Below are 25,221 nucleotides of genomic sequence, written 5' to 3' on the forward strand. Positions count from 1 at the left end.
AGACGCCCCCTTTGAGAAAAACACAGGCCTTAAAAACGCTCTACCTTTACTCCTCCCATCACTAGTGTGCCTGCCAAGGTATAAGCTTTTGGGAAAGCTGTCCAGGAAGAGGTATCCTCCTTTGCTAACATAAAAAACAGAAACATCTATCACAATCTTTCTAAGAAAGAACAAATGGCGATCCTCACCCTGTCGGCTGACCACACCATCACTATCAAGCCAGCGGACAAAGACGGTGCAGTTGTAATTCAGGAAACATCGGCATATCGAGAAGAGTGTTTGTGGCAAATATCGGGAACCCATTCTTATCGTCTGCTCAAAGAAGATCCTACTGAGCGACTAAAACAAACCATAACAAGACTAGTAGATGAAGGTTTCTTAAATGGGTGGATCAAGGAACAAGAAGCGTCCTTCTTACAGACTAGCCATCCTGTTATGCCGTATTTCTGCTGTGTACCAAAAATTCATAAAAATTAAAGGCCTCCATCAGGTAGACCAATTATATCAGTCATTGGTTCTCTTTTGGAACCCCTGTCCACCATTTTTTACGTCCCCTAGTGAGAACTATGCCCACATTTTTGCAGGACACTAAGGATGTCTTACGCCTACTACCTGACATTGAGTTTGACATCGAATCAGATTACTTAGTGTCATTCGACGTGGAATCATTATACACATCAACACAGATGAAACTCTTGAGACCATCTATCAGATACTAAGTAACACTGATCTCAACTCTATTACTCCGATTCCATTCATCTTGTCCCTGGCACAAATCGCCATGAAGGACAATTTTTTTAGATATGAGGACAACATATATCTTCAAGTGTCTGGCACGAGCATGGGCAGTATTTTCGCGCAGAGCTTAGCGAACTTATATGTTCATGCTTTTGAGCAAGAGCACGTCCTTGCACTGTCCAATCCCCATCTTTAATCGATACGCTTATGGAAGCGTTATATCGATGACATTTTAATGATATGGAGGGGCACACCAGAATCCATCATGATCTTCAAAGATTGGTTGAACAGCAGGAATAGTTTTCTGAAATTCACAGCAGAGATGGATATAGAGAGAATTGCCTTCCTGGATCTATCTATTTTTCGCACCAATGGACGACTGCATAGTGAACTCTACCGAAAACCTATAGCGCATAATTCATTAATATGCTTTGACAGCCAACACCCGAAATCTCTTCAACATAACCTGCCCTTTGGGCAATTCTCAAGAGTGTGAAAGAATTGCACTACTCTCGCAAAGTATGAGGAACACTCTAAAGCTTTGAAACAACATTTAGAGGAGAAAGATTATCCAACTAGTCTGATCAGGAAAGCTAAGAAGCGTGCCCAGAACAACAATAGGGAAGTGTTGATTGAAATACCAACAAAAAAAAACCCATTGAGCCGCCTCACGTTCGTCCATACGTTCAGTGCACTGACCAATAACATTCAGAAAAGTATAGGGAAGCACTGGCGGATTCTAAACAGCTGTTCCGACAAGAACCACAACCACTGTTTGCTCTCAAGAGAAGCACGAATATAAAAGACATACTGGTGCACACCAAGCCTTTTAGCACAAAACAAGACATGGACACAACTTTATGGAATCTCCCGAAAGTCCAAGGCCATTATCCGTGTGGATCTTGCGGAGTATGTGCTCAAACCAAACGATCTAAGTTTGTAGACATAGGAACTGCAAAACCCTGGGAGCAGAGGTTTTTTACAAACTGCAATAGTGAGAACCTAGTCTACCTTATTACATGTTTGTGCAGGAACAGGTATGTAGGTATGACTACAAGAAAGGTGAAGCTCCGCATGATGGAGCACAAGAGCACTTTTAGGTGCAAAAAACAGTGATTAAACTCACCACACATTTTTCAGAACAAAACCACAAACCAGAGGATTTTGAGTGGACAGTATTAGAAAAGCCGGTGATTCCAACACACTGTACTGATGTCTCTAAATTACTGTTCCAATGTGAGCAAAGTTGGGTGTTTAAGATGGCAAGTGATGTTTTGGGCCTTAACAACAACATCCCGTGGATGGCCCTGTTTACTAAATATTATGTGACAGGGGTTGATGATTCTACTACACTAACTGACTGTGCACATTTGTACCTCCACTTGAACCGTATATATATGAATAAATACAAGATATATATACACTGGTTAATGTAAGATCATTAGGTAGAGCTAGGTGGTTATACAATATAATCTGATACTTTCCAACTACTGATGGCTCAGTATTCATGTTTCTCTAAACACAAGGGTCCCTTTAGTTCATTTATCATGAGATTCCTTTTTTCCAACTCCATAATTGAAGAGCTGGCAGATATGACCATCCAATGAAGTGGTTCTGTGCCCCTGAGCTGTTAGACTATTCTTGGCACTTTGATAATATTTGTTGTTTTTCTAGTTATAACCTGGTCGATATAAGTCCATTAGAACTTGCAGTGAGATCCGTTTGACAATTAGTATTTAAACGCGATACTATGTTTGTATCGCGCTGATATTTGTCAACAGTACGTCACTTAATTGAAATGGAGATACAAGGTATCTATTTGGCCCCAATTTTGAGAATGTCATGACTCTTTATAAAGTTTTTTGTCTTGCAAAAAGTTTTTTGTCTTGTCTTGCAAATTGTTTTTGACTTGCGAATCTTTATTTAAAAAGCTATGATCTACACGACCAGAATCGGACAGTTTTTCATAATGACCCTGCCGAAATGTCATGTCACTAAATTCATCTAAGTGACAAGGTATTGAGTAAATAGATAAAATTACAACTAAACGCGATTCGCGTTTCTCATCTTTCAAATAGATCAAGAACTACAACTCCCATTAGGACTTTGGAGGCAGGCAGTTCACATGGCACTCCTATTGACGCGCACCATGCCCGCGCGAGCAAGGAACGCCCACACCGCATGAATAAAATGGTGGATAATCGTCCGACCCGGTACCTCCACTCCAGCTAAATCCTTAGACTGGGGGTACCGACGGACAGGTAAGCGACTGATCAATCACCATTGTCTATGGAAACAAAGGAAAGAACTGTGTGTTTTCCACTGTGTGTTTTCCACTTCATGTGATGATTTATGAAAGAGAAAGAGGTCACTGTTTTTAATAGGAGAACTATGAGAGACTGATATGATTATCTGCGGAAAGAATAATAGACTATCTCATTAGCTCATCCTTTTTAACAACACTTTTCTCTGCACAAACCAAATACCAGCACTGCACGCCAGAGATTACCTCAAATTACCTTTTCCTAACACAATCACATTTGTTTTTCCTTCTTGAAATAAGCATTGCATAGAAGGATATGTTTTTTCTAGGTAAGGGCAAATTTTAACATCTGGCTCAGCACTTGTAGCATTTCATGGATTTGATGGTTAGCTTACATGTCAGTAGTCCTGTGATTATGAAGATTCTGCTAAATGGCTCTCAAAATTTTCTTCATAACCGTCTATCCTTATTGAGTATGGATAGTTGTTGGGAGCGGTTTATGAAGATGGCGTATTAATGCCTTCCAAGAACTTTCAGCAGAGGTTTGACTTGCCACAGGGAAACTTCTTGCAACACAGAACCCTTACAGCAATACATAAACATTGGGGAGCAGGGCGTTCTGAGCCACCACTGTCGAGGTGGTGCCAAATGTGGTGTCCTATTCTGGGATGTACAAAGCGGTTACCTGTCTATATCGCAGACTATGGAAGGAAACATTGCCCACACTTAACAACTTATGTTTACACTGGGAGGAGTACCATGGAGTCCCCATTGAAGAGAAAACATGGACAGATTTGGTGAAACAGTTCCCAAAATTCTCTAGAAAACCCCGATTTCAATTGATAAACTTTTGCATACTACATAGGGCATAACTCACACCTGCGCAATAAATAAATACTTCCTGATGGACACAGCTAGGTGCCCACACTGTGATGAAGTAGGGGCTCACTTTTTACATATGTTCTGGTCCTGCTCAGAGTTGGGTCACTATTGGGTAACAATAACAGACATATTAGCTGAAGTAACCGACAGTGAGGTCCGTTGTACACCTCAACACTGTTTGCTACACCGGTTTCCACTCACCTCTAAGACCAAAGTGATTAGCAGGGTCCAGGACTTGGCACTACTCTTAGCCAAGCAAGAGATTGCCAGGTAGTGGGAATCCCTAATAGGGCCTTCATTGGAGGGATGGAAGACAGAGCTAATGAGATGGGCAGATTAGGAGGGAGCTACACTATTGAGGGAAGTCAGAAGGTACAGAGGTTCCCTGGAGGCAGTCAGAGCATGGGAGGCACTGGCGAGATCATCAGGAGCTACCACTTCCAGAGGAAACCCTAGACAGCACCTGAAAGCCCCAGGTATATAGGCACGATCTAGGTCATGCCGCACAATGCACCTAAGTAATTAGTCCTCTGACATGGAGTTTGGAACCGAAGCCCAAAAAAAAAAACATTTAAGTACAGTAAACTAGCATGGGACATGTGATAGTAGCAAGGTGCTTAGAGGCACTAGACCCAGCCAGAGATCACCCAGAGGGAGGTGGAAGGGTAGAGAGAGGGTTAAGTGCGGCAAATTGTTCGCAGAGTTAAGGGGTTATAACATGAATATACTATGACTAGATCTGGAGGATCAGTGAACTGTGTGTGAAAGCTAAGATATGGAGCAGACCACACATTCTGAAATAGAGTGGCTCCTGTTTGTATCCGATCTGATATACAACAATTGAACTGTTAAATGGGAGGCCCGCGAAGCGCAGACTTTGAGTCATGGCCGATGTATACCTAATGCTGTACTTTTCTTTCATATCCAATAAAAAAATTGTTTAAAAAAAAAAGGAGTATAGATAGTTGTATTGTGGTTTCCTATGAACACCGAATTAATTTGTACTCTGAATGATACAGTCTGGAGCAGCAGTGGCCGGCACAGATAAGCACGGTGTGGCAGGACAGGGAGCGGGGGGCAATACATGATGGAATAGATATTATTTATTTAATTATACCTATTCCGTCGTTTTTTGACTTCCCCCTTCCAATTTCCATCTCCGCCTCACTGGTCACTCTGTTTACCTGTGCCGGCCGCCACTGGTCTGCAGTCAATAGACACTTCTAAATGTAGCTAATCGCTCACATAAACCCTGATAGGTCAGTGTAGCATACATGAATAATATTTAATTAAAGATTACAAAATGCTAATTTAGAAGCTGGCACAAGCATCATGCTGGAATTATATCTAATTATTCCCAACTATTTTTCAACCTTGGTGAGCTTGGGATTTACATTTTCTTAGTTGAATATACATTGTGGCTCATGACTCCTTCAAAAGTTGAACAGTTCAGTCAATCAGAACCACAGTACAGTCAATCAGAAATGAGGGATGAGTTGGAAGGATTTGAATACACTGTGGATGCTGCCAAAGTCCCCCTGGCAGTCTCTGTAGCACAAAAAGCTGGTCTTCATCAGAGCTTAGCATTTGCGGTTGTCACAGTCGGCAGAATTTTGGTGTGCAGAGGCAAGTTTGAGATCACAAAGAGTCCATACTTCAGGATTTCACCTTTGTTTCTTGGTAGGAGTTCAGACCGATAACAGTCAATCGCCCAGGACTGGGGCACTTCTCAGGTACTCATTTAAGCAGAGGCCATGGCAGGTCCATGCAGGTCCGGTCCAGCAGGTTAGCAGGACAGTTGCAAGGAGGTCTCTGGAGCTGGTTATGTTGTTGTTGCTCAAACAGGAGGGCAGCTAACTGAACCTTGTTGTCACTCAGGTTAGCCTGGGAAGCAGCCAAACAGGTCCAGTCTTCCTTCTGAGACAGCAAGGCAGTCCTCTGGCAGCAGGCAGTCATTTGGCAACAGGGAAGACCTTCTGTAATGTCCAAAGGTAGAGGAATGTTCTGAAGAGTGGCTCTGGAGGCCCAATATTTATACCAGGGGCCATCCTTTGATGTGTTATATCTGTTGATATTGCGTGATTGCACATTTGTGTGAATGAGGGCAGTATTAGCACACACAGCACAAGCCATCACGCAATATAAACATATTTTATTACTTCCTACTCTTTCTGGTTTGCTAAATAGTGACAGGGGGTTTGGGGTAGGTGAGTCCGTACCGTCATCCCTTCTTGTGTGTGTACTAGTATTTCCTATACTACAGAAAGGTCTTCACTTCTCCTGCCAAGTTTCCAACACTGTCTGAGGTGACAATAGGCTAGTGTCAGGGAACTTTGTGTGTGCTGTGGGCAAGCTGTTTGAAATGCAAGTTGGGCAGGGCACAGAACCTTCCTGGCAGGATAGTCCTAGCCTACATCTAATCTCCTTTGTGTCACTGTCTGGGAGAAATACACATACCTCAACGGGAGAGCCACCATTCAAAGTCATATGACCCAGGACACTGGCAGAGAGGACACATTTATAAATCAAGAAAATGCCATCTTTCATAAAGTGACATTTTCTGAATTGTGACATCAAATCTGACTTTAACATTAAAGGGGCTTTTGGATTATGATTCATTTGAATTTTACCTGTATATTTCTATATGTTCCATGTTGGACCTAGTCCTTTCTGCAGGGTTTCCCAAAAATGTTTTGCCTTCTTCCTCTACCTGTTTTTGTTTGTTTGAAAACACTGGGCACTTTACCACCACTAAGCAGTGCTAAAGCGCATGTGCTCTCTGTCTAAATTGTAGTGGTAATTGGTTTATCCATGATTGACATATTTGATTTACTAGTAAGTCCCTAGAAAAATGTACTAGAGATGCCCAGGGCCTGTAAATCAAAGCTACTAGTGGGCCGGCAGCTCTGATTGTGCCACTGCACACTGTACCCCTTCAAACATGTCTGAGACCTGTCACCGCAGTGTCTGTGAATGCAGTTTTAAACTGTCATTTCAACCTGGCAGGTACCTCAACTTGGTGGGCCCAAACCTTCCCTTTTCCTCCCCGATGGAGTGCGTGCAACGAAATTCGTTTTATTTATTTATATATTTACTTACCTGTTAAGGTCCGTAATCCATACATTACTACCCCTCACCTTGGCCCTCCCCCTCCCCACGTCACCACCCGGCAGGTATTCCCACTACCGGCCACGGCTGAAAAACAGTGCAATAAACCAACATTAACTAAACAGCACAATACCCAACACCACAGCAGAATAATACTGTAGTGTTGGTCAATATGAAGCGATGTTGTTTTATTTGTTTTTGTTATTTATTTGTGGCACTCAGGTGTGGTGGGTTTTGTACTGTTCTGCTGTTTTGTCTTGTTATTGTATTGTGATAGTGTGTTACCTTGTGTTTCTGGGTTGCGTATCTGTTCTATTATTTCTGTCTTATGTCTTTTCCTTTTCAGACGTTAGCAAATTATGGTATTTTTCGAGGGCAATGGCAACATACTCCATCAGATATCCAGTACAAAATAAATATTGTTACATATTTTGATGGTAAATCGTGTTTAGTGCAAATACCTTTTTAGTTTGGTGTCCTATAAATAAGGTTTAGTAACAGCATTTTGTTATAGGAGAGTTTATTCATGTATGAGGAGACAGACTACAGTTTATGTATAAAAACAGCACAATAGATAGACCAAATCAACACAATACTACGCATCATAAAATCTCACCCCACACCACAACAGAGAAAAACAACTACACAACCGCCCTGAACAAAAACAGTGAAACAATTGAGTTGCAATAATTGGTGCCATTTAGCTTTCTTGTCTTATGTTGTGCATTTTTCGTGTTTTTTATGCGTTGTTGTTTTTTTGTTGTGAACTCTTGCTATTCCTATGTTCTGTAGCCCAAAGGTGATTTCCTTTTTTTGGGGCTGTGGTGTTTTCTTGGTGTTAGGTTCCACTTTTGTAGTGTAGCTTAATTCATAGAGTGCAACAAGTGCTTTCCCGTTTCTAGACAAAAGCTGTACATTCCATTTGAGCTCCAGAGTGCCAGTGGAAACCGAAGTCTGACCGCTTGCAAATATGTAAAAATACCACCAGTCCAGCACAATTTTCTCTTTTACCTTACCAAGTAGTCGAAAGCCATGTTAGAAACGTAACATTACACTTCCACATCACATTCCACGGTCTCATTTCCTATGTGATGCTAAATATTCCCCAAGAACTTTGTTTAAAATCTTAATGCTCGCCAAAACACTATTTTGCGTATTGAAAGAGGCGAACATATTCAGATGAAACCAGGCCTTCCATGACAACAGTTAAACCTCCAAGGCTTTAGTCACAATTCTGTACTTCACTAAGGGGCATATTATCAAGGAAGGGTGATACATTATCGCCGCTTTTATCGGCAGGAAACTGCCGATAAAGCAGCGATAATGGACTTGATAATATGCTCCATGAATTCCTATCGAAGCCCATGTTAGATGTCTTCACATCTAACATGGGCTATCGAAGCCCATGTTAGATGTATTCACATCTAACATGGGCTTCGATAGGAATTCATAGAGCATATTATCAAGCCCATTATCGCTGCTTTAACGGCAGTTTCCTGCCGATAAAAGCGGCGATAATGTATCGCCCGTCCTTGATAATATGCCCCTAAATCTTTAGTTCCATATTCATCATTAGTTTGTTTTTGGTCTTTCTTCATCTTAACCGCGCATCCAATCTGAATAATAATCACATTAATTGGACACACTCTCTGACTCCAGTGATTGAAACTGAATAAATTGAATGGCCTTCACGGCCAGATCTTATTTACGGTCTGTCAACATTCCAAACGTAAACAAAATCAAAGAATCAACCATTAAAATCTACATAAATTGGAGGAAGGCAGAGAAGGTTTCACATTGTATATTTTCGTAAATTCATATCTGAAAGACTTGCCGACGAACGTACACACTGTATGTGAAATAAGCTGCAATCCAATAATAATGAACATAATTGCCCGTCCTGAGATAAGTGTATACAATTATAACACACGACTTCATGGACATAATCCCGTCCATCTGTTTTGTAGGTCTGGCATCACATCACAGCTGTTCTTAAGCCCAATGTTTCTAAGGCACTTTGAGCCCTCATCTGCCGGTTCATTGACACTTTGTTAATCGCATCATGGATCTGCCCCGAAAAGTATGCAACTTTCAACTGATGCTATTGGCTGTTTGTTGTGTCATTGTGCCTCCTGGGAACTGGTATCAATAAAATGCACGAGAAAATATTTTTCCCATGAAAAATATACGCAATCATCATACTTTGTCATATTTAGTTATTTAGCTCATCCATGCATCAGGTTCATTATGCAATCCATTTTCGTTATTTTATTTATTGAGATTCAGCAGGTATTTTTGTAATGAGTTTTAATGATTTAATTCATCAGCACTGTAGTGCAGTCCCATTTTTGCCTAGATACTGCCAAAAGTCAGTAGTCAGGATGGCTAACATCCAGTTTTGGGCCATATAATAATTTGAATTAATTTTGAATAAATGTTATACACGAGAGATGTAAACTCAACATTTTAGTGTCTTAACAGTACTAAACACTGTTCAAAAACAGTGGAATGGAATGGATACTTTGAAAATTACATTATTTATTGCTGGTGTTAAGAAATGCTATTCCTTTTGCCCAGAACGAGAACCAAATGCTACCAAGTCTAGGGTGAATTACTATCAGGCTGAAGTGCAACTAGGTCAATGAACCAAATATTTGAAACGTTTCAATCATAACCCAACCACCAGCTGACTGATTAGATAGTGAAAGTCAAGGTACATGTAATAAACTTGTTTATAATACCCATTTCAATGTCATTCTTAAGTACCTGGAAAAGTAACATTATTACTGCCACTCAAATCTGCATCTTCAAAGGCAGCAGAAATCTGTCTGTGACATTTGTAAAGGTTACTAGGAGGTGTGCAGTATTAAAGATACACCTCCCAGCAACATCCATAGTTGTGGAAATGCTGTACCATAAACAAAACGTGCGATAATCCAATCTCTGGATATTTCCTATCACACCACTACACCCCCTGGCTTCTAGGGAGCCTATCAAATAGTATAAATTTCTTGATGCCTGGCTTAATTACTTGAAATAAAATATTTGCTGAGTTTTAGGACTGCTATCCAAACAACTATAGATATATATTTTTCTAAACAATGAATCTGCAAGTCCTTTCTAGGTAACCTATGATGAAAGGCTAACTGTGATATTTAGACATATGAAAGCACACTAAATGCTGTATGGCCACAGTGGGATGTAAATTACCTTTCAAGCTAAAACTTTAATTATGCTCTGTATTGCGATTGCAGCCAAAATTGAGAAATTACCCAAAGGACAGTATCCCTGCTTAATTTGAACATTCTGCATAAAACCAATATTTAATGACTATACACTTTACATGTAGGTGAGTAGAGGGTATGAGTAACTCAGCTGAAAATAAGATGAATACCAAAATGCATCTAACTGTATTTACAAAATGGTAGAATGATTTTTTAATCGTCGCCTCTTGTGGTTCCAAATGAAAAATCATTTTACTCAGCAGTCACAGGCCTTCTAAAATGCTGTGCGTGCTGTTGCTTAGCTTCCAGTATGAAAGGACTGTCAATAATAACTTCAGAAATGGAAAAAGAGTGTTAGCACTTTAATGTAATGTGGTTAACACATGAACCTGCAGCACAGCCGGTTCAAAACTGTACATAGTTTTGAATGGAGGCACCACAAAGCCTCTGTCAGAATGAATCATAAGTAAACAATTAGATTGGGCAAGGAATATCTGTGGAGTTTTTGATATAGCATATTTTTAAGTAAATCAAATGTATAATGAAATGAAAGACTGGAACACCACTAATCGGGAAATATATTGGTGAAACGAATATAAGGATAATATAATCATATATATTCTCAATCTTTGTGTAGAATTGCAACACACTTCAGAGGTAATGAATGAAATAAAGTATGTACTTCAAAGCTGAACCCTAAAGAAGAGAATGGTGTCAAAAAAGCTATACTCTGTCATAAATTATTAAATACATTCACTGGAATATTGAAAATTGCTAGTTTTACAATCGTTATTGCACTAGTGGCAATCTGAATAAAGCCTTTCGGAAGTGTTAAATCTACACTTGCAATAAAATTGATTATAACAGGTAGTGCATCAATAGGGCTGGGCCATAGTTTTATCACCCACTTCCCTAAAAAACATGAGATCCACAATCATGTTGAAACAGAATCAAAAGGCGAAAACGTGTGCAATGGGAAACCAGTAAGTGGAGAGAGGCATCATATAAAAATGCATTTTGAAGACACTCTTTTTCCCAATACATTATTGCTCAGATTTTGGTTCTCTTTAAATTCTCTTTAAATTCAGAAACATCAACAAAAGGTACGACTCCATTTTGGTGTAACTTTGAACGTCTAGGTGACTTAAACTGTAATCCTCTCAGAGTTTTGACTTCTTTCACTCAGCAACAGCCCTGGTCTTGGTTATTTCAGTTGCAATCTTCAACAAATCTTGACTGGCCAGCTAAGCATTGTTTTACATCATACAACCAAGTAGTCTAAGGATGGAGCAAGGAGGACACAATGATCTTAACTTAGTGCTTTGTTGAAAACAATGAACTGGAATGCCCCACATTTAGAAGATATTTTGAGAAAAATCAAGTTTCAAGAACATCTGGCGGTACAAAAGGGAAAGGCATGGCTTGGCAGTTCGGGCTGGACTGTTACAATGAGGCACAGGGTCAGACTGATTTGCATATGGCCATGTCTGAACTGGGGTGGCAGAGTGGCCTAAAGAACGGTGATGGATTAAACCCAGATATGTTGACTGGGTGTAAGTGTTTGATTGGTTCAGATGCTCCGTCCATCACCACCCCCTTTTGTACCGCTTTGTTCGCCATAAGTTGGCAGGGTATGCTCAGACGTGAGTCACTTGCTCACTTTGCCACTGGATTCAAGCAAGCCTGGCTGAAGACGGCTGAAATGCCAGAAATCGGTCCTAGGAAGCTTGTTTCTGGTCCAGGAAAGGCATGGCTTGGCAGTTCGGGCTGGACTGCTCCCATGAGGCACAGGGTCAGACTGATTGCATATGGCCATGTCTGAACTGGGGTGGCAGAGTGGGCTAAAAAACGGTGATGGATTATACCCAGATCTGTTGACTGGGTGTGAGTGTTTGATTGGTTCAGATGCTCCGTCCATCACCACCCCCTTTTATACCGCTTAAGAAAATCTTGAGCAAATAGGGTAAATGTTTGCCTCTAAATATAAATATTAAATACAACTGTAAACAAGCAGGTACGAGGTTGAGCCCCCTTCATTGGACATTATCTGAGCTCAAACTGGGAGTTGCTTCCATACTTCCATGAAACCCAACAACTATTAATACATTTTCTGATCTGAAACAGTGCAGATGCCTCAGACTGCTTTAGCGCTTAATCTATCCTGTGTACCTGTACCTTTAGGAATTATCAGTTGTGTTATTGCTGTGCCTTGTATGTCACGATTACTCACTGCACAGTAGAACAGTTTGAACGTTATCAAACAGAGAGCCTGGATCCCCATATTGGACATTGGGCATTATTTTGATCCTGGGGGACATCCCGCTCATCCGCCAGGGTGACGAAGTAAATTACTCCATTGCCCTGACGGAGACACCACATGCCTATTTTATAAATGACTGACAAGCTGATTGTCATTTATAAAGCACTGGCAGGAATCACAATCACGGTGGTTCCTGCCAATGCATTTTGCAGTTTGGTGTACAGCTTCACCAACACAACAGAGCCCTGTACCAAGCTGTTTTCTTTTTTTAGTCATAAAAGGAAAATCCCAAATCAGGATTTTCTTTTCTAAAATAAAAATGAAAATGCTCCCTTCAACATGGAAAATATTTACACCAGGATTTTTGTGGCAGTGACAGGCAGTGAAGACTGACCTTAAATGGATGGGTGGAACTACAGGTCAGTCTCCGACAGCCCTTACTCCACAGCTGAGTCAAAGGATTTTATCATGTCAGAGACAGTAGTCTCTGCTGTGATTAAACCTATTGTGTTCACTCGCGTGTAAAATGTGCTTGCGGACCACTATGTTTGCGGGGAGGGAACACTATTGCAGTTGCGATGGAGTTCCCCACCAACCAACCTATAAATCAGGGCCTTACTCTCACATTGTCTCTAAAATAGTGTTATGCAGGCACTACACACTAAAATAAGTGAACTTTTTGCTAAGTTATTAAAATTGATTCCTTATCATGGAGCAAACAACTTGTTCTATACAAGTAACCATGTAACATAATAAAAAAGTATTTATCAACTTTATCAAAACATCCAAAGAACTTTTTAGAAAAAAATAACTGATTGAACTTTAATAAAGCTAAAGTCACCCTTAATCACATCCTGCAATTATAAGCTATACTACAGTTGCTAACAACAATTATTAAACAACATATTTAAATCTGAGAAGAATGCTTTTAGTTAATTGATGAGCAGAATTGATGATTCATCTCATTAAGAGTATAATAAAAAATGTAACCCCTTTATTTATTTATTTACTCATAAGTCCATGGACTATCCCCATGATCCACAGAGGATTTAGCACTCCCTATAGAATAAAATTACTTGGAAATAAAGCTGCATAAAAGTTACAAAGAATAGTAATGTGACTACAGAATACCTTTGCATTTAATACAATATGTACATAGATTAATATACTAACTTTAAACTTTACCCTGTACTCTAGGATTTGCATTAACCCAAATTCCAACTCTAAGTCAACAAAGACTGAGCCAAAACCTTACATCCCGAGTTATAAGCAGAGTCCTAATATTGCCTTTTGGATCACATTGATACTAACTCCAATACTAAGTATTCGATACACAAACCTAACCAAACCCTAACCCATTACCCAACCCAAATACACAATTCCTTACCCTAGACCTAAGTCCAATGCTAAGCCAATACGCTATCTTAAACCCAAATTAGGCATAGTTAGAACTTATGGTGAAAGGGTAAACATCTACTTTCAGTTCCAATATTTAGACTGTCTATGTAGAGAGACAAACCTTTTAGACTTCTTGGTACATAACTCCATAGCTCCTTGTCTCCACAGTCTAAATCAGAAACAAATCAACTAACCCTGGAAAGAAGATTAAAAGCATAGCTGTAGGAAAGTGAGCTCTTAGAAGGTGGGGTATTCACCCTCCGCTAGTAATAATACCACATTCAATAATAGGTCCAGTCAATTCTCATTAAATGAATCCTTGCTCAACACTTGCTAGCTTAGCAAATGAGCAGTCAGGCTGGTGTAAACCATTTATTATCACCAAAACAATAAATAAGTAAAAGACATAATACGATAAAAATCTAACACCAATGTATTAAAATGGAGAATATTTTCATCTTCAAAATGACACCAAAACAACAAAATTCCAATCTAGGTAACAAGAGATATAAATGTTTAACGATTAAATGAAAAATTGGGCATGCTAGCTTCAAAAACAAAAAGTACCACTTGCGGCTATCTGGCTACACTAGCGAAGGACAAAGTGAGAGTGCAATGAAGAGCGCTTCGGATAAGCTGAGCACTAGGTCCCGGTCTAAAGTTTACCCACAGACTTCGTGTTTATCTTGGTTCTTTTGTCTCATTGATAGGCTTGTTGGTGGATACTGGGGCTTGCTGTATCTGGGGTTCGAATCGGCGATGGCAGCCTGCTGCAGGATGATGCCTTGGTGAGCCTATGAAAGCCGTTGTCTTCGGCCTCATTTGCAAGGAACACCGGAGCTTTCAGCATGACAAACCAACGTGGTCAAGCTTCTTTGTGATTCGACAACGGAGTCTTGACTCTCTACGTCGAGTCAGGCTCCTCCTTGAACTTTTCTGTAAAACTTTGCAAACAGGATTTTTTCTCACAATTTTCAGCAAACCACTAGTGAAGTCCTAAAAATTAGCACTGGTCAGCTGGTGCAGTCCTCTTTGATTTCTGCAGGTGACTTCTTCCAGCACTTTTGTACCTGTTGCCAATCAGGAAGTCCACTTAATTTCCTTTGAGTCAGGCACAGTTCTTTCCTGGTGGACCCTTATGAGTGCCACACGTGCAGGTCTAGGAAGGCAGTTCTTGGTTTTCCAATGTTCCAGGCAGTAATCTGAAGAACTTCTGCAGCTCTGCCATATTTATCCTCCATTTGAGCTTGCAGGAGATTCCCAACAAACAGGAATACAGTTGCCTCCCCCTGCTATGACCAATTCCTGTGAAGTGTGGGATATCTTTGACCGAGAATATACTATTTTCCCAAAAATAAAAATGGAGAATATCTTTCCTTAATGTGTTGTCTATGTACCCAAACACAGAGTTGTGGCTAACAATTGACTACACTCCCCTTAGCAGCCCCTCTTCTAATCTAATTAAGGGGACTCCAATCTGGCTAGAGATTGAGGAAGTGGGAATAGTCTGGATCCTGTGACATCTATTTTCTCCAGTAGCTCCTGCCATTGTACTCCAACTTATCTACCCAGCCCCCTTCCTCTGCCTTTCTTCTCCAGGAAGCACATCTCCTCCCACAAATTGGGTGTATTGTTGCAGCCCCATGCATCTTCACACCTACTCAGGGAGCAGCTTGGCTCAGGCTGCTAAAAGAATGACCAATCAGAAGAGGCTGCTTAAGGGCTGCTTTAGGTAACTTCAGGATAGTACTTTCTGAAACTAATTTCCCGTAATAGTTATTCTGATCTGATCTTGGTAAGTTGTTTGACCTATTGTAATCATAATTCTGATTATTAGAATGGTAATGCTTGCTAGCTCCAATCAAGGGCTAGACTCCATTAAGTTGAATAAAGCCTTCCCATATTAGCTTATGGGGCTAGCAAAACTACAATAGGGAAAAACAACTTTGGCTGTCTTTCCTTACCAATGAAAATGATACACATTTTACATTGTCTCTTCTTTTTAGAACAATACACACTACCCTTGGGGCACTTGGGGCTGACCATAGTGGTAACTTATTAGTCATAAAAAGATAATTTTGGACTCTTGAAGTACTTTTAATTCAAAAGGCTTATTTGGACATTGGTGTCATTTTAAAGCCAGGCTTACATTGCAGGCTGGGTTTAAAATAAAACTGACGCCACAGCTGTGCACGTGTAAATGCATTGCAGCCTCTTATGCTTGTCCTTATTAGAATTGGAGTTCAAAAGTTAAAGGGAGAGGGGTTGGCCTAACGGCTAAGGCGCTCGACCTCGGACCTGGGGATCTGGGTTCCAGTCTCGGTAACGACACCAAAAACCCCCTGTGATTCTGGGCAAATAACTTAATCTCCCCGTGCCTAAAATGAAAGTGTGTCCTCATGTAACATAACTGGTGCTATGTAAAGCGCTCTGATAACTGATTCGGTTTGCTTCTAGTTCGCGCTATATAAAACTCTGCAAAAAAAAAAAAAAAGGTTGGATTTGATCTTATTAACACTAAACCATACCCTAGAGCATGAAAAACAGGTTAGCCTGTCACTAACCTGCTAGAAATCCCTTACTCTGTGCTAGCTACAAGTGCATTCTAGCCCATGGCACTTGTAACACAGAGGAAAGGATATCCACCACATTTGTGACATAAAAACCCATCCCACAAATTCTATATAAAGCCCTTTATCCTGGGATTTCTGAAATGCTGTCATGGTGAAATTAAGTAGCAATGCAATGGGTTTGCAACGTTTTATCTCCAAGCTTATTTGAGGAAAATATGGTTGTAAATCTGCAAAGGCTCATAGAACTTGCATTTTATCAATTTTAAACATTAAATATAGAATTGCCGTTCTTTGAAGATGAATGTGCAAATTGAACTGAAAGATGACTGAAATCAATAGGTTTTTAAATTAGTGGTAGAATCTTGCCACAGCTTTAGCCTTTTGTAATTAGCATAGGGAGTAGTTGCTAATAAATTGTAGTGGTATTGAAAGCAGAAAAATAGTGTGTGACATGATATTTTGGTTTCGCACAAGAGTCTACTGTCACAGAATGTTTGCAATTTGCTAAAGGCAGGCTAAACATTATTATCTAGTAATCTGCATTACATGTGTCAACAACTAAATTTGAAATTTACATACATAGCAATTGAGTGTGTATACATTTCTGATATATGAAGTTAATACAGAATAATAAATAGTTTTTATGTGGAGAAAATAATGCTTTGAACACTGACTTGTCTTGTTTGCTTAAAATACAAATGTCTCTACGGTATGGCATTTATTTGTCTCATGTACAAAATCAGGGCTTACCTACTCAGCAACCATCTTTCAATTGTAAATGAAGGCCTACTCGAAACAGCTAAGTTCCAGTTGATGTCACATCTACATCTTAAACGTGCTAACTTTAGATACCCGAATAGTGTCTAATATTTTATCTGAAAAACAAAACCTCAAGGTCTGGTATACCACCCTTAGTATAAAGAGCAATAGAAATGGTATTACTCAGCTGTTCAGTCAATATTAAGTGATGTACTTTGCTAGGTGTTTGGTAAACAGTCATAGGTCAAAATTGGAAGCAATTGGGCGACTCAGTCTGAAAAACCTAAAACAAAATGTAATTTAGAAAATATCCAAGTCCTTTTAGCAGCTAATGTACATCATGGCTACTGAAAGAGACATGTACATGATTCCCTATTTGACACTATCATCGGAGTTTGTTTCCCTAACTAGTAGCTCATCAGTAGCTCATGTTGAGGACATTTACATAAAGCATAGCCACTTTTAGGCATTCAAGAATTGTGTTTCAGAATCAAATGTACCAAGGAACAACTTTCTATGACACACTGGTAAAAATTATTTTGTTTTTCATGTTTATAAATTGCACATATTTTGATTCATTTTGTAAAACATGGTCATCTGAAATCCCATAAAAAAAAACCTCCCTCTAACTTCCTTACTATAGTTCTATTTGGTATTTAGTCATCTGTGATAAGAAAAGGCTGCATTGCCATAATGCCTCCTGCCAAAGCCAAGGTGGAAGGCAGTTCACAGAGTATCATGTCAGTTGGAATTTAAAACAATAACAAGCTTTCCATTCCTTTGATATGTTTTCATAAATTGAACAGTGATTGGCAGTAAAGAAAGGTTCATGACAACATGTTTATTTTTGCACAGAGCACATTACGGGAAAAGAGTCTCTCTCTCTCTCTCTCTCCCTCTCTCTGTTACTACACACTCTTTTGTACAACTAATTACTTTCGGCTATTGGTATTTTTAATTTTATATTTCAGATTCCATCTTTTTTCTTCATGCCTGCAATGGTCGTCTGATAGAATATCGCTAAAAATCATATTGTGTGGATGAAATAGTGGCTCAAAGATATAGAGTACTGAAATATCAAGAAAGTGCAAACAGGTAAGAATAGATTTACTATTCTTAAAGCCAAAATTAGGTACTTTCAAGATATATATATATATCAGCAAGGTACTTAAAAGTACTTACCCAAAGAAACTTACCTTTACAATATTTTTAACCTCGATTTTTTTGATACTATATTGTGTCAATGCAATATTTATTTGACAATATTTTGTCCAAACACAGTCTGCAACCATACTATCTCATATATGTGAACCAGCACACCGCAAATATTTAAACGGGTTGTTTGAAGATTGATGGTGTTTCCGTGAATTAAATGAGATATAAAATTGATATCACAAATCACCTTGGAGTTCCGCAAACCTATAAAGGAATTTGGCTTTTAAATTCCTTCCTCTACATGGTTACGGGACTCCTCAGTGACTTTCAATATCCTTATTATCAAAGGCAGGAATTACTTTCTTCTATATATAAGAGAGCAGCCTACTGTTGTTTTGCTTCTGTTTCATCTACTCATGAATTACACTACAATGCAGAACAGAGACTTCATTTATGATCGAATTGAAATAGATGGTAATCTTTTGGTAGGACCGACTGTGTGAGAACTCTGGGCAAACGAGGCATATAAACAAACAGATTCTGTGTGTTTTTTTCTTTAACCTTATGTTTAAAAATTGTATGATTAAGATGAGGCTATTACCAAGCCATTATGTTTGGCTTCATCTTTTCCGTATAGAATCATCACAATTGTATATATGTGGGCAAAATGTGAGGTCTTGTTCAGTTGATTAATGAACCCTCTCCGGAAATCTGTATTTAGCATATGGCCACAGCCTCAAATCATAGTATGTCCACACAGCCTATCATCCTTCCAAGGTCAATAAAATGAGTACCATCGCTTTAGGTAACAATACACATCTGTTACTCAGTGCCAAGATATCCCAAGGGATGACCGTTCACTTTGAAAATAAAAATGTTATGTTAAAGTCCCACTAATTTTAAATGACACTAGAGCCTAGCAAGCACATATGAAAATACCTCAACCATGTGTATAGTTAGCAATATAATGGTTGTTGGCCTTTGCTAATGGCGGCCATATTGGTGGCATTGTGCAACAAGATTCCATGAGCTTTCATTTTCACAGTCCCTCCAGGACAGATTTATGGTCAGTTGAAGCTGTGCTTAAAAATTGAATATCTGAAGAAGTATTCCTGCCATTCAATATGTTCTTTCTTGCAGATACCGATTCTAACTTTCTGCTTCGGCACAGAAAGGTTCAGCATTCATTTGTTATTTAAACAGGCCTGGATGTGGGTTTCTACTTCCCTAAAAATGTTGCACGCGCCGTTTATTACTTGTAAAACCATGCAACAGTATGTTCTAGATACAAGACCTACCATTAACGTAGAGCTTCAATATTAAATCAGTCCAACAGGAAGTGCCACTGACAGTAGGTCCAGGCTCTTGGGTGATGTGTCAAGAAATAGAACCTCACTGCTCATCTGGTTGAGTACGAAGCTCCATGCACAACCCTCAGTGAGACCGCCTAAGCGGTATCCCATTTGAAACTTTGGCAACTTTGTATAATCTATTTGGCTTGGAATTATATTTGGAAAATCTACTTGGTAACTGTTACATAGTTTGTGTCCTATACAGCTGTTCCGTTGTTGCATTATAACAGCAATTCAATAACTTTATACGAATGCCACTGCTCTGGTCATGGGGACCTGATGTATAAATCAGACATTCCGATGAACAGGTACAGTTCAGTTGTTTTACTGTGGTCGCTAGTGCAGTGAGTAAACCAAATGAGATAGACGCAACGGAGTTATGTTCTTGTAGCGTGCAGGGAAAGCAGAACATCTGCAATCCAGTTGTTTCAACATAAATTAGAGAGAAGAGCGAGTTTAGTGCTCATAAAATGTTCGGAGACACAGAGCTCTCAAGATGGAATGGCAGAGCAGCTGCGTGACGCCTCCTTTGCGGTCCAATGATTTGCTCATTGTTTTGTTGTGAAAGAGGGTCTTATTACAGACTCCAGGCTAGAATGTTTGACAGCCCTGAAGCCACAACAAACATCAGCGCATGACATTTCCGAAGTAGAGTGCGCAAGCATGTCTAGTGAACTGTAGAGGCTAAATGTCTTCTTTTTATTTTTATTTTTTAACAAGCTACTGACCAACCCACAAGATCACAGAGGTGCTTTTTTATTATTTGAATGAACTACCTTGAAATCAAAGGCTTAATCTAACACTTTGTATGACAATGTTAAGATGTGCGGACCCTTGATTATTCCCCTTCATGGGGGCAGGCAGCCTGGGAGAAATGGCGTCTGAGCTTTCATATGCTTTGAACGGTGACGTACTCTAAAGGCACATGTCAACAGGGAATGGTAAAAAGAAACGCATATTACATTAGATACCGGTGTGCAAAAACAAATAGCCAAGGAGGAATGCTTTTTGAATAAATAGTACCCTGTTGGTGAACCACCTCCTGAACATAATTACCATGTGGATTTAGGCTATGACCAGAAAATGGCAACTCAGACAATGTTCCCCATTGCTAAGGCACAATAGCAATATTGGGCCAGATGTACGTACAACTGGACAAAAAATGATGATCATAATTCACGACTAGCATTTTTGTGACCAGTGTGGCATTTTGCAAAGCGACTTATGTACTGAGAGTTCGGTTTGGAAATTACTGATCCATACTGGGTCATAATTCTACATACCTTATGGATCAGTAGTGGTCGGTGGTGGGAGTAGCTGCTAGGCGGTGACGTGGGGAGGGGGAGGGGCAGTGCGGGGGGGTAGTAATCTATGGATTACGGAGGATTGCAGATAAGCAAACATATAAATAAATAAATAAATAAATAGAACGAATTTTGTTACGTGCACTGCATCGCATTTGGGTATACAGAGTGTGTAACAAAATTAGTTTTATTTATTTATATGTTTACTTACCTGTAATCCTCCATACTCCATAGATTACTAGCCCCCACCCCGCCACTTCCCTGCCCCACGTCAGCGCCCGGCAGCTATTCCCACCACCGACCGCTACTGTTATGTATATTAAAAAGGTAGGTCTCAAATTGTGACCCACTATGATTTGCAGCCAGCTGAGGTCACCAGACCACTATGTCTGCAATTGCTTTTAAATAAAACATTTTTTTCTATAGATTCAACTTGGTTTCCTTGAAGGAAAATGGGCTGCATTGAAATAAAAGAAAAAAATTGCAAATGGCTTACCACCTCCTTTGAGGCAGTGTTAGAATACTAATATTTTGCGACTGGAATTTATTTGCAAAACATTAATACATTTCAATGCAGTATTTCAAAGGGGTGTGCTAAACAAGCCGCTTGCAAATAACAAATCAGGTCATTTGCGACTGCAAAAAGTCTTCGTACGTCAGGCCCATTCTCTATTACAGAGGCACCCAGGTATTTCTTTCTGTTACATAAGCTGAGGATCTGTATTTCAAAACCGTTTACAGAGGAATATTGTAGTAACTAGTCTGCTGTTGTGTTGCTCTCTCCCCAATTAGTGGTCCCAAAAGAGGGATAATGCACTTAAATAAATGTAATGAGCTTTTTTATGATTTTTTAACACTATTTTGTGAGTGTGAGTAAAAAAATTATGATATTGACATTTCTTAAAGGTTCAGAATTGGTGTATATTAAGTATTTTAAAAAACGAAACCAAAAACGTTTATTTCTTTCGTTTCAATTGAAAAGAAACATCTTCAAAAATGAATTGTGAATGAATGATTGGAAATGCCTCCAGAGAAAAGAAGCATCCACTAAAGCTGACACGTAGGATTGTCGAATTAAAGTTGAATTTTTAGATCTTTGTAAAAATCTACGAAGCACCACCACAACCTTTAAACAAACAATATAAGCTGCCTTTGTACACTGACAGTTAATGTTAACATACTGTATATTAGTGGGCCAACGTACTCGCTTAATATTGACTGAACTCCCCTTAGCCCTCCCTTTTCCTTGTCTGACAAGTATATAGTGTCTCAAGACTGTACTTACATGTGTCTGGCTTGTGGCAATTGTGTCCCTGTCGGAAATACTGTGGGTTTTCAATGACAGGGATGCGGGTCATGCCGATGACAACAGTGTCTTGCCCAGCATCAAGCGAGGAGGGAGTTGTAATGCCGTGGTTAATGTGGTGAAGCGGGCTGGCGGAGTCTTCCTCACCACTGATCACAGCAACGGGACCTGAAAAGCATACAAACAACATATGACTCCAAGAGAACGAGACAGCAGAACACACTAAACAGAGTACTTTTCCTAGCCTCAGATTATTAATTGATAAGTGACAATTTTATGAAATGGAAACACGAATTCTTAAGGCATAAATATTGCAGTGTGACTGTTCACTGAAAGTAATGCTTCCAACGCCTGGTAACTAAGGGATGCCAAGAGAATGCCTGCAGTGTTCTCGGCCTCTGTTAATATTTCATGATCAGTGTGTGATCACCCCTACCAAAAATCACTAGTGTACAGGTGGGCTCAGAGTCTGAAGCAAAATGGCCTGTGGCAGGATAACTGATTGGGAAACGCTGTGTATTGGTAGCCACAGTTAGTACCTTACTGAGTGATATAATTTCATCAAAACCTGAGCAGAAGAACATCTATGCAAAGAAGTTACTGCACTATATTTTTTGGTCAAAAACAAAAACTATTTCATTTCAATCGAGATTAATTAAAAAAGCGACATTAAATGAATAGAGGTTACTGTTGCTAAACGGGTGTACTGTAAATATTGCATTAGAGCATAAGATTACCTTTTAATATAATGGTCTGGTTCAAAATACGGGTTAAATATGGGGTAAGCAAATCGCTTAGGGTTCAGCCAACAGTGAGGATACTGGTTACAGATTGCTTAGAGGTAGGGTAAGGTTCGAAGAAGAATGAATTCGTTCTAAAAGTTGTTTTTCTAATGCAACGGTAATTGGGGTTCTCTCCAAAGATATTTTATGTAACCCTTGCTCTTAATAATACCAGTATTAACGTTTATTAAGATAATGCCATAGTGATGTGGTAAAAAAAGATAACGAGCACAAAAATTACATTAATCATTGTCTTTGTTTTTTAACATCTAAGAATACAACTTCTGTAGACATACACAACCTGTTAGGTTGCCGACCAAACTAGTGGCCAAAATGTATATAATATTTTGTGCTAAATCTCTTTCAAATACAAACATTTTCTACAAATGAAAATTTGTATTCAGATGAATAAATAGGCATGAAGAAAAAAGTGAATATATGTAAAAAATAAACCATTTTCGACTTTTGACCTGTATTCAATCATTATTGTTAAACTCACTGCCGTCTCACAAATAATTATGTCTGTGGCCTGATGTCATCGCCTATGGCTTAAATTGACCGCGAAATGTGTGTAAATCACAAAAAAATGTATTTGTTCCATAGATATAGTTGCAAATCGTGGCATAGAAACAACCAATACCAAAGGAAAACATCTGGTTGTTTAGTGTTCAATAGTGCAACAACAGTAGTTCGAATGTTACTTCCTTTCTTCTTATTTGTCCATTAAATCACCTTTAGTAACATAATTAATATACCCCAAGATTAGAAAGGGCATTTCTTTGCTCCAGTTATGCTATTGAGCACACCTCTAAGGCCCTTCTTAGAGGTCACCCGGTGATGGTCCCATCTGTTCATCCCCCTAGATAGTTTTACCTGTGCTAACATTATTTCTGTGGGGCCAGTTAACAAGATTACAGGTTAAACACTGACATTTGCCTGAGAAATGCAGAATGAATATGGGAATCAGTCATTCCTGGCCCAATTCATCCAGTAAATATCCCTTAGGTACACCTGGATATTTCAGTTGTTTTTAGAAGCTAGATTCTGCTATCAATATTTATCAGGTCCATGAATTGTATAGGAGGTTGCAATTTCCAAAGTTACATAGGGTATCTGGGACCTTGTTTCTGCCTTTAATGGGAAGTGATCCTTTGTGGGTGTAATCCTCCTTTGAGTTTTCTGTCCTCTGCTTCTTCCAGCTTCCATACACAAAGGTGATGACTATTGTAGGAAAGTGGTTTCTTAGTAGGTAGGGGTATTCACCCTAACCTAGCAATAATGCCACATTTTCTTGTCAAATCAGTCAAGTCTTAGTAAATACATCCTTGCTCAATCCCTTAGTAGGCTGTCAAATGAGCAGTCAGGAATAATTTAGGAGATATGCCTGTGTAAAGCATTTAACCCCACCAAAACACTAAATAATCCAACACTAATGTATAAAAATAGGGAATATGGTTTCCTTCAAAACACCAAAATGGCAAAAATCCAATGCAGGGAACCAACCATATGAATTTGTAATGATTTTGGTAAAAATAGTGCCAAAAGGCGCAGCTCCAACTGAGGGTATTTGGGGATGCTTGACCAGGACATAGTCACAAGTTCAGGCTGACTGTGATGGAGCACAGGCCAGGCACAGGATCAAGTTAGGCCTGATGAGTAATGTACTTTAAGTCTTTGGTGCATGCTCTAAGCAGGTGCTTCTTTGTGAGGCTATGTGTCATCCAGCATCAGTTCCGAGAGCTGCAAGTGCTGAGATGTGAGGGCCTGCTTTGGGTCGTATTACACTGCAAAGTAGCTGTGTAGTGAGGCTTTGCAGTTCTTTATGTCGATTTCCATCAGTTCTGTTGAAGTTGTGCGGGGAGTCTTTGTGAGGGTTCACCTTGACTCACGTCGGTTCTGTTCAAGTGGCAGCTGAGCGGTGAAGCTTTGCAAGGCTTTCACATCACCTTGCGCCAGTTCCAAGGAGGCTGCATGCTGGTTCTTGGTTCCTTTGGGGAGATGCATCCTTTAGCACTGGACAAGGGTTCAGAGACTCCGGGTTGCCACTTGGAGGGCAATACTCAATCTCCCACAATGCACTTGTGTAGTCCAGTACAAGCTCAGTTACAACTGATCAG

General features: G+C 39.6%; 1 protein-coding gene across 4 annotated transcripts in view; it reads right to left on the minus strand.

Moving 5' to 3' along the window:
- The window catches only part of NTRK3 (neurotrophic receptor tyrosine kinase 3), a 1,749,208-nt gene that overhangs the window by 411,273 nt on the left and 1,312,714 nt on the right, over nt 1–25,221 (minus strand). For all 4 annotated transcript variants that reach the window (XM_078683168.1, XM_078683167.1, XM_078683169.1 and 1 more), the window contains exon 12: nt 22,302–22,490. In XM_078683168.1, the coding sequence (XP_078539294.1) occupies nt 22,302–22,490 (189 nt within the window). The remainder of the gene's footprint in view (nt 1–22,301; nt 22,491–25,221) is intronic.

Source organism: Lissotriton helveticus, chromosome 3_1 (genome assembly GCF_964261635.1).
Source record: "Lissotriton helveticus chromosome 3_1, aLisHel1.1, whole genome shotgun sequence".
Taxonomy (NCBI): Eukaryota; Metazoa; Chordata; class Amphibia; order Caudata; family Salamandridae; genus Lissotriton; species Lissotriton helveticus.